Source organism: Zingiber officinale, chromosome 10A, assembly GCF_018446385.1.
Source record: "Zingiber officinale cultivar Zhangliang chromosome 10A, Zo_v1.1, whole genome shotgun sequence".
Taxonomy (NCBI): Eukaryota; Viridiplantae; Streptophyta; class Magnoliopsida; order Zingiberales; family Zingiberaceae; genus Zingiber; species Zingiber officinale.
This window is the reverse complement of record NC_056004.1, coordinates 45251662-45262677: the sequence shown is the minus strand read 5'-3', so window position 1 is coordinate 45262677 and position 11016 is coordinate 45251662. Positions and strand designations below refer to the sequence as shown.

At 43.5% G+C, this 11016-nt stretch overlaps 1 protein-coding gene across 1 annotated transcript; it reads left to right on the top strand.

Moving 5' to 3' along the window:
- The first annotated feature begins 1294 nt into the window (after positions 1 to 1294).
- LOC122027271 (transcription repressor OFP7-like) lies at positions 1295 to 2514 on the top strand. Its single transcript, XM_042586197.1, has one exon. It carries the CDS (start codon positions 1405 to 1407, stop codon positions 2341 to 2343), a length of 939 nt encoding a protein of 312 aa, XP_042442131.1. The 5' UTR covers positions 1295 to 1404; the 3' UTR covers positions 2344 to 2514.
- The last annotated feature ends 8502 nt before the right edge of the window (positions 2515 to 11016 follow it).

The following is an 11016-nucleotide window of genomic DNA, read 5'->3' as shown; positions in this document are numbered from 1 at the left end:
CATGTACATGCATGTATTTAATTGGAGGATAAAAAATTTTAGTTGACCATATTCTGACCAACAAAAATTACCGATACTATATATATATATATATATATATATATATATATATATATATAATGTACGTACTCTAGCAAGTACTCTAGCAAACCGGTGCAACCCAAATTTGAGCATAAAGTGTATCGTAACGTGGAGAGTTTACGGTATCCGTACCGTATCATTCGAACTAAAACTTGATGCGAAATAACGGGCAAGTGAATCATACGATTTCCTCTTTCATCCAACGGGAAGCACCAATCGGAAGAGATGATGAGATCTTCCTCAAAAGACGAGGCAAGCTTCTCCGCATACGTAAACGAACGTAGCCCATAATTCCCCGGGCAAAGACGTTCTGTGCGGAAGTGAGCCTCTCGTCGCACGGCCAAGATGCCCTCCCGTGCCATAATCCGACGGGGGATAATCCGTCCGTGTAGTCTCATGCGCCCGCGCGACAACAGGTCGTCGCTTCGAGTCCTGAGCACGCCGGGTCGCAATCGCAGCCGTCCAATCATGAAGGGATCCGACGTCGCGGTGGGGCCTTTCGCCTTCTCCGGAAACACAACCCGTCGCGGACGGACACGGGACGTCCCTCGGACTGGATAAAGAGAAAATGAGGCACGGGTAAGCTTCGATTGCTGAACTCTAGGGGGATACGACAGGATCATGGACTAATAACATCTTGACGCGTGTTCTCCAAAATGATTTCTTGAATTCTATTCGCCTAATAACTGAATGGTGATGTTGATAGAGAACTGATCCACGATCTGCATGGCTATTTGGCTTCCGACGCAGTTTCGCGCCCCGCATTCCGTGCACAAGCTGTGAAAGAGTACGGACCGACGCTTATTTTATTTCATTTTTCACGAAACTATACCAATCCCCATGCCGTAGCACTTTCTTTTTTGTCAGAATCACTTTAATTAGCAAATAAAATGTGATAAAATTACCAGTTGAAACGCGAAAAATAAAAGAAAGTGACGATTTTTATTTTACGGTCAAACAACATTTGTATTGACCCTATAAATGATATATAATGATATCGACTCCCACTCGCTTCTGCTTACAGCTCATGTTTGATGAACGAATTCTATGTGAATTGGTAATCACCCTGTCCTGTCCTTAACAGACAGGAAAGCAATTTTCTTTCCATTCTTCTCCCACTCAGAAGTCCACGTGGCAAACAATTTATGGTGTCGTACGTCAAACTCTGCTCGCTGTCTATAGCGAGCTAGCTGTTCCGTGACAAAACAAGAACAAAAAGTTATGAGGAGTTTTTTTTTCTAAAAAAAAAGAAACCTTGAAACCAAGATCAATATTTCTTATTGATCGCGTCCATGAACCTCCATAGACTACTACTACCTTCACATGTCGCGGCCTCGCTCGACCATGGCGAAGCGCCTCCGCCGTCGTCTCTACAGTATGTTGCCGTCCTTGGGAGGATTACGCTCCAAAGGTGATGCCGTCGCTCCTCCCTCTTGCTTCGATCGAGACCTGGCCCTCAGTCAACCTTCTGCTTCCCTCCTCCGCGAACAACCTCTTGTATCCCCCTCACGCTGCTGCCCCTCCCAGTCCCGGCGACGAGCGCCTCCAGAAGGCCTTCTCCTTCACCCGGGCTACCCGACTCCGGCCTACCTATGGCGGAATGAAAAGTGGTGGCACGTAGTGACCTGCGCTGCAATCGGCGGAAGTGATGGCCACTATCCCACCGTTCCTCGGCAGAAAATTGACTCCGACGACGGGGTTTTCCCCCCGCTGGTCCTCCGACGGGTAAGAAGGGGGAAGGCAGTGACGCGGAGGCCGAGGTCTTCGATGCGCTTCCGGCGGCGGGGCAGAAGTAATTCCTCGGCGGACGACGAAGACGACGAGGAGGACGATGACGACAGCGGGTGGTTCAGCAGCGGCGAGGAAATGGGGGCGACGATATCGACGTCGGATGTGGAATCTTCCGACAAAGTGCCGCGGCGGCGATGGCCGAGGAAAAATGGCAGGGTCATGACGACGAAAAGATGCGCGGCCTGGACGAAAAGGGGGACGGCGGTCGGGAGGCTGATTCCGTTCGCATCGCCGGCGGTGAAGGAGAGTTTCGCGGTGGTGAAGTTGTCGGAGGATCCTGAGGAGGATTTTCGGCGGTCGATGGCGGAGATGGTGGCGGAGAAGAAGATGTACGACGTGGAGGGGCTGGAGCAGCTTCTGTGCTGCTTTCTGTCGTTGAATTCGAGCCATCACCACGCTGCCATTGTAGCAGCCTTCGAGGACATATGGGACACGGTTTTTCCGGCGGAGATTGTCGGCAATGTTGGCTGATAATCGTGTTACCATAACTAGCTCTGAATTTGGGAAAGTTGTAGCCAGCCATTAGGAATACACACTGTGACAGTCAGTAGTTTAGTACTGATATTTGCAATAAATTTTGAGAAAATAAATCTGATTTGCTTGTATTTTACTTTTACTACGGCAATTTTACAAGACCGTCCATGATTTCGAATCGTATGAGAATGCATATCTTTTATTACGGTAATTTTCAAAGGACCAATTCACGATTTCGAATTGTCCAAAGCGATCCTAGGTTGGAGGATGCTCGAAAAGTGTATTTCTTTTGCGTTTACCTCGGTTAAAGTTGAGTTCTCCTATATAATTTCTCTGTTCGTTGTATGTAATAACTTTTATATCTTCTATTTCCTTTTAAATTAAATTAAAATTTTATATTTTACCCCTATTAAGTTTTACATGTACTACTAGAATAGATCAAAAAATAACTCAGCCTTAAAGTATCGGGCGGACCTTTAGAACTAAACTCCCCATCTCTAAATGTTAGTCTTCTATCATACAACCGGTTAGCTATAAGGTTGGTCAAACTGTCTTTAGGAGATAACATGGTCAAAAAATCACAACAACCTATCAAAAATAACTACTCGTAAGGGAATATGTTATTATCATAGAATATACATGCAAAGGAACCTTCCTTTGAGGGTGCTCATACAGCTCCTATTATTTAGTGTTATTCGACATATTCTGACATCAAGCATCTGTTAGGATCGTTCGTACTCGGCTAGAGAGGGGGAGTGTGAATAGCCGCCCCAAATCGCTCGTTTCTTCCTACAATTCGTTAGCGCAGCGGAAAAATAAACTAGAAACGAAAGGAAGAATATCAAACCTTAACACAGCGATGTACGAGGTTCGGAGATGATGCTCCTACTCCTCGGCGTGTCCGTAAGGTGGACGAACCCAATCAATCCGTCGGTGGATGAGTCCCCGGAAAACCGGCTAATAAAAACTCCTTCTGGGTGGAGAAACCTCACCACACTTGTTTGCAACAGCAAACATGAGTACAAGTACAAAGAATAAGCAAGAAATACAATAAGAATACACAAGCACTCTACCAATCTTGCTTTCTCGTCGACTGGAGTCCGGATGAAACAGCAGCTTCAAAAACCCTAACAACAGCAGCTGTTCCAGTCGGGGAAGCTCACGCGAAGCTTTCGGAAGGAACTCAAACAGAGCTCTTATCACAGCCCACAAATCTTCAGCAGAAGAGAAGAAAAGAAGAGAGTTAGCACCGAAGATGCCCTCGATCCTTTATACCGTGAAGAAGAAATAATGAAGAAACCTGCGCTCAACGCTAGAACTCGATCGGGGGACCGATTAGGGAAGAAGCTCGCTTGTTGGTCCTCGATCGGTCCATGGACCGATCAGAACTCCGGTATCAGCGGTGAACCTCCTCGATCGGTCCGGGACCGATCAGCCACCGACCGACCGCACCTCTCGGCCGATCGACTCGATCGGTCACCGCATCGATCAGTTATCACACAAGATGCGATCGATCGGTCACCGCACCGATCGAATATTCATAGATCACCGGATCGATCACCGATCGATCCACCATGGTTTTCGCCCAAACCAAGTCTAAACCAACATCCGTCAATCTTGACTGGTACATTGCGCCAGCATCCGGCCTTGACCTGCTAGGACTCCGCTACAAGTGTCCGGCCAATCCTTTGACCCACTTAGACTTTTCTCCATACCAAGCCGGTCACCCCTATGACCTACTTGGACTTCCCATCACCGGATGTCCGATCACCCTTGATCCATCTGGATTTTCCTTCTTCACTCACCGAGACTTTCACCTAGCTTCACTCACTAGGGTTTTCACACCGCCTAACATCCTTAGAACTTTCTCACCGCCTGGCTTCACTCACCAGGACTTTCCACACCGCCTAACATCCCAGTTAGGCCTGGCTTCACTCACCAGGACTTTCCACACTGCCTAACATCCCAGTTAGGACTTTCCCACTGCCTAGCTTCACTCACCAGGACTTTCCACACTGCCTAACATCCCAGTTAGGACTTTCCCACTGCCTGGCTTCACTCACCAGGACTTTCCACACTGCCTAACATCCCAGTTAGGACTTTCCCTGTAAAGTACTGAAAATTAGCGAATAATGCTAAGGGATTTTTCCGGAATTTTTGGAAATTTTTCGGAAATTTTTTCGGAGCTCGTATGGAAGAGTTAACGGAGATAAAAAAATAGGCTTCCGAGAAAGCCTGTTTGGGTTTCTCCATTTAAATGAGGAAATGCTTGATTTCTTTTTATTTTCTTTTCTTTTTTCCTTATTCCTATTTCCTCCGATCCCTTACTGTGCCATTTCCTTTCTCGCGTGCCCGTGCCCCTTCCCTCACCCGATCTGTGCCCTACGGCGCCGACGCCGACCAACCGACGTCGCCAACGATCGGGACGGTTTGCTCTCTTCCCCTCCGGTACAAGAGAGTGGCCAAAGGAATCCCTAGCGATCTTCCCCACTGCCATTTCCCCTCTTCCTCACTTCTGCCGACGCTGACTTCATTGCCGGCACCAACTCCGATCGCCTCCTCTTTCTTTCCGAGACATCGCCGACCACAGGAGTCCTAGCGCCGGCCCTCCTTCTCCTCTTCCACGCCGCTTCCCTCTCCCTCACTGCCGAACCCAAAGCCGCGTGCCCTACCCGTCGCCGACCCTCTTCGCAGTCCCCCTCTGCTGCCGGTGCGGGGCAACCAACCTCAACACCTTATTCCTCTGTTCCCTGTTTCCGCGAGCAACTAGGTTGAGGTAAGTTATGTTTTGTGAATTAGAGTGAGATCGGTGATGATTTGGAGTGGTTTGTAGCTCTGATGTGCAATTCAGTGTGTAAATCTCAGACATCGCCGCACTACATCCTTTGTCGGGAGTGCATCGCAGCCATCGACGCTAGAACTTGTAGTGTTTTCTTGCCGTCACTCATAAGGTAAACTGCTGCCACTTATTTTGTGGATGTTAAGTATGATCTTAGTACTAATCTGAGGTATTTTAGGTTGGTGGACAGCCGCTTGATCAGGGCAGTGCGGTTAGGAGAGGTTCTGTTCTGTGCTGTGGGATATTCTTGTTCCGGCAGCAACCCTTCCAATAGCAATAGCCACTTAGTTCCAACATCTTGTTCGGCTGTGAATCGAGGTAAGTGTAGGAATCTTAATACAGTTTGTAATTGATGTGGTCTATGAATTTAGAGTGGAACATGTGGTTAATCATGTTTTAGATTCATGTATAATTGGATTTAGACTTTGGATTAATTAAAAAACGATTGAGGAGTTAGGTGGTCCAATTAGGGTTTATGATTGGATCTGGATTTATGTTAGTTTCTCGAGGATTTGATTTAGCTAATTTATTCATATGTACTTAGCGGAATCTGTATATCATGTATTACAGGACTTTGATTTGAGACGGTGTCTCGACGAGGATTTATTCGGATACGATCTTCTTATTGGAGGCGGGTACTTTGACTTATGTCTTTTGATATGCATGATAAAGTGTTTAACATATAGCAAGAATTGTGTTTCCATTTGATTCGGTTGGTCACTACATGATCTGTTACATGTTGTTTGTTTATTTATTATGCACTGCATGTTATTATTTATCTGACCATACATGCTTTCGGTAGTGACCCAACCATGTGATACATCATGTTCAGGACCTAGGGTTTATTGATACCCTATCTGTTTGTGTACCTTCCATCTGATACATTGACTTGTGGTACACATTTTATTTATGTATGGATCTTGCTATGCTATTCATGAGATTGTCATGCTTAGTGTCATGCATCATGATTGCATGCTGTGCGATTGTCGGCTTCACTATGGTTGAGCCCATCGCCAATTATGCACACATCACCCATGGATTAGTTGTATATCCGTGTGTGGCGGTTCACTGCTTCCGCTGGTCGTGACTCAGGCCCGCCTGCTTGGCTGCTGGCATATAGGGTAGCAGTGGTAGCCGGCAGATAGTGGACTCGTTTGGCTGGTCGAGACTCATGGTAGCAGAGATTTTTCCTCCCGTCTAGGTAACGGGAGATGAGAGCATTGAGCCCCCATTTATGATTTGGGGCCAGAGGAGAGGAGTACCATTCCGTCCACTCAGTCACTGTCAGGAGCAGTGATGTCCGAGTGCACGATCACCATATGCATTTATTGCATTTTATTGTTGTGATTGCTGCACTTATATGCTGCATTTGTATGGATGCATTTGATTGACATGCATACAGGATTATGATTTTCTTCGGTCTGACGACCTGTTACCTTTGTACCTTGATTCCGGTTAGTACAGTTATCTCCTGATTTCATTTCAGTTGCATTTATTCCTTCTCGTATTCAGGAGACTATACGCATGATTAGTGTTATCTGTTACTTGTTTCATTATGTATATCAGTTGTACCTGCTGAGTGTTGGACTCACCCCGCCTCCATTGTTGATATTTTCAGGTTGAGGCTGTCCGGAGCAGTTCCAGTCGCTGGCCCCCCATCTGCACGTAGAGCTAGTTCTCTATTAATTCGTTATTTGTTTTATTTTGGTCTTTTTCTATATCAAACTTTGTTTTAGTATTGTCTTTGGATTTTTCCTATAGATATTGTATGGATTGACACCTTTTGATGGATTTTTGATATGATATTAGATTTTATTCTACTACGTGCCTGCCTGGACGGCAGAAGAGGTGAGTTCGTTGGATTTGAGCTTTACGAGTGTAGTGGAGTAGGGTGGATTTTGAGTCAGAGTTCTATGGTTATTGATTACTATTATAACTGCGTGGTTGTGACAGCCAGAGGCTGAATATCTTTATTAATTGTTTTTTTTTTTATTTTGTTATCATTCCAGCCGTGGCTGATGTATATGTGATATGTAGAAAGTTTCATATTGTCAGCCGATGCCCAAATTTCTTCGGACAGAGACTCCTCCGGGCGTGACAATTTAGTGGTATCGAGTGTATAATATACTTGCAGATGTTCGGATTTATACGATTTTGTTTTCGACATGGATACTTTGAATAACTGATATCAGTTTATTGTGTATAAGTTTGGCGATATTTATTCGATTTCCATGTGTTGGATTTTGAGATTTATCCGATACTGTGATACCTGTGTTTGGTATTTTGGACATTTTATACTAGCCCTAGTTGCGAGACATATTGGTGTGGGCAGTTATTTTCGGTTGCACGGATTTGTCCGTTTTGATTATGTTATGGACTTCCGTTTTGGATTTATATGGATTTCCGGTGTTTTTCTGTTCGAATTCCGAGGTCATTTTGGGGACTGGACAGCGATGGAACATCTCCAGACGGCATATAGGTATGATGTTTAATTTTATAGTTTATGATAGGTATTAGCATTCTTTATGTAGTACCTGTTTGGTTGTAGTAGCACATATTACATGTGATGGTTAGTCATTGAGCATGGTTGACCTTAATAGAGATCAAGGATTATAGTCTCTGGTGATTTTTCTTATCATATCATCAGTAGTTTTAGCTTCTGTTACTACTCATAGGGGTTGGAGGCACATACCAGCCTCTGTTATTGTTAGCTGGATAGTGGATGATACCTACAGACCCCTGTTGACTTAGCCAGTAGAGTTTTTATACTCATACTTTTTGGATATTAGGGTACCCGATACGATGGGAATTGGTCATTGGGGGTTATCATGTTTGATCATTGTTGAGAATGGTTTGAGGTTGAGAGATATTGTGAGATCAGGTATTGTGATATATTGATTTCTAATGATTTATGAGGATAAATGTTATGTGGTTGTCTAATGACCAATTACTAGATATTTGTTTTGATGATCTATTAGTGGATAACTATTTTGATGATTATAGTTAGTGCTCAGATTATAAATTGGGTGCTAGAGAGTTTACAGTTGAGTGTGCCCATGAAATTTTAATGAATCTGGTTAGTTGTGGTTAGTTAACAGGATGATAAAAATTGATATATGTTTCCTCTGATATTGGACTGTGTGGATAAATAATGATCGATGTTTTGAATGCTAATAAGTTCTCATGGGGAGTAGAGATTGATTCATCTGATATAGTGTGGGCTGATGTTTTTGAGGATGAAGATGAGAGTGTCTTGATGTTCTTAAATTCTGACTTCTTCTTTTGGGTCGTACACATTTATACATATGATATTATGTGGTTGGATATACCTTAGTTGCTAGGGGAGGATTAAGGTATTCTTGATTAGTTAGTAGATGAATGATTTAGTTTTGTTGGTTGATCAGTAGAGGATTGTCATACTCTATTTTTAGAGGTTCGAACCTTTAGGTTATTTGTGCTTAGTTATGTATCTAGAGCACATTTGAGTACATGTTTTGTACTGACGTGAAAATGACTGATTTAGCCATATATCATTATCGGCTTGGATAGGTTATAAAGAATCGATGTATCCTATTCCATGAAGATTTTGACCGTGGATTGTATATACCTGGTGGGATAACTTGGAGGGTGCTTTGGGATATGTGACCCCGCTGATGTAAGGAAGTGTAGAGCTACTTGCTTAACACTTATGGGATACAATCGTTACTGGTGTATACTGGAAGAGTACATTTGGATTTATGATGATAAAATTTTTCCCATTGGATATAGTTTTGGTAGTGTATGACATTGACTGACAATGTTATACCACGGTGTGTATATTTTTCTTGTCCGATACCAGTTCCTTTGAACCTAGAGCAGGGTTGTTACTGGATGATTAGGCTGCTTTATTTTGGGTTGCCTTTGATTGATGTATTCATGCTTGATACATATGCATGAATTTTGTTTAGATATACCGGTAACCCATGAGTGTTGGTAGCATAAGGTTGGTCTCTTTGATTGAGCTGGTATGCTGATTTTGCATGTATATCATGATTGTTTTGGGTTGTAGGAGTCCTGTGGTAGACTGTCCATTTGCTAGTAGTATATGTATCCATGTTCTGATATGGTTTGAAGGTTCCTTGTGGATCATAGATATGTAGTTCGATGTATGCATCTGGAGGTATTATTGAAGATATCTTGTTGATTAAATCCGAGATGTAGTATAAGTACATCGGTGGTGTTTTGATGGAGGCATTTTGTCGATTTAATCTGAGTTGGGATATGTACATATGTGTTTGGTGTGGTATCTGAGGTAACTTTTCGATATGTTTGATTTGTGACCGTGCACCTGAGTTTAGTATGCTTTATTGGAAGTATATGTTGGTTATACTCTGGGCATAGGTGAAGATATGTCATGTGGGTGTTGTTTGAGGTGTATTGTTGATTTTACCTACATTGATTTTGCACACGTGTTCGGTATGTATTGTTGGAGGTATCATACTGAATATACCTGAGTTGTGAGTATGTTTGGTGTATAATAATTGGAGGTTTTTGTTAATCATACATATGTTGTGTGAGCATGTGTGCTAGGTGTATTATTGGTAGCAGTATGATGATTCTACTTATACTGAATGCAGAATGTGGAGTGACTGCATTATGTCATTTGTTGGATTAACCCATCAATTAATTTTCCTATCAGTGGATGACCCACTAGGATGCTGATAGAGTTGGTGATGGATTTGATTAGTTACTAGGTTGTTATAGCCTAGGCTAACCACAGTGAATTGTGGTAGAGAGATCTTGTATAGCCTCTAGCTGGATAGTTAGGTGCCTTGGGGTACTTATGTATTATTTTATGGTGGAGCGTTGCTCCCACATATCACGGATTGCTGGTAGCTGAGCATTGCTCCTATATTTATTGCAGATACATATTTCAGATTATTTGTGGTGGAGTGTTGCTTCCACATGTTGAGGATTTCTTGTGGTAGAGCGTTGTTCCCACATATGTGGTGTTTCCTGTGATGGAGCGTTGCTCTCACTCTGGAGGATTTATTCTTTGGTGATTTATGTTATTGATGATCATATTTTTCGATTTATTATCGGAGATCTTATGGATAGGAATGTCTGTGATACGGACATTATGTGTCTTGGTTTTTGCCATATAGGCTTACAGTGCCTTAGATGTTTTCAGGGACTCAATGATTCTGGTATGTCGAGGATGTTTGGATAGGTTTCCATTATCTTTGTGGACGATGTTGTGATCTATTACGGATCCGAGGTGAGTCACGTACACTACCTTTGCATAGATCTAGAGATGATTCGACGAGAACATCTATATGTGATTATCAGTAGTGCTGGTTTGGATTATTTTATGTGAGATGTTTGAGCCACACGGTCACCAATAGAAGTATACCGTGGTTCCACATGAGATCGAGATTGTTACCGTCGGGAGTAGACGGAGTCAATAGAAGAGGCTTGCAACCTCCTTTGTTTGGCCGATATTTTCGGAGATACGTTGAGGGTTTCTCACGGATTGCTATGTCACTGACACGCCTGACCTGGAAAGGCGTGAAGTTCACTTGGACTGAGGATGACAAGACCAGCTTCTAGGAGCTAAAGCGGAGACTAGTGTTGGCTTCGATTTTTGGTTTTTACTTTCTGGAGAGGACGGATTTGTCCTCTACACCGACGCGTCTCTACAGGGTATGGGTGCTGTTCTGGTGCAGCACGGTAGAGTATTCTTATATGCTTCTCGATAGTTGAGGGAGCCTGAGAAGAAAATACTCAGTTCATGATCTGGAGTTGGCCGCTATTATTTTTGCCCTAAAGATTTGGCGGCATTACCTGTATGA

Coding starts and splice junctions, on each gene's coding strand:
- LOC122027271 (XM_042586197.1), top strand. CDS start 1,405: ATGTCGCGGCCTCGCTCGACCATGGCGAAGCGCCTCCGCCGTCGTCTC.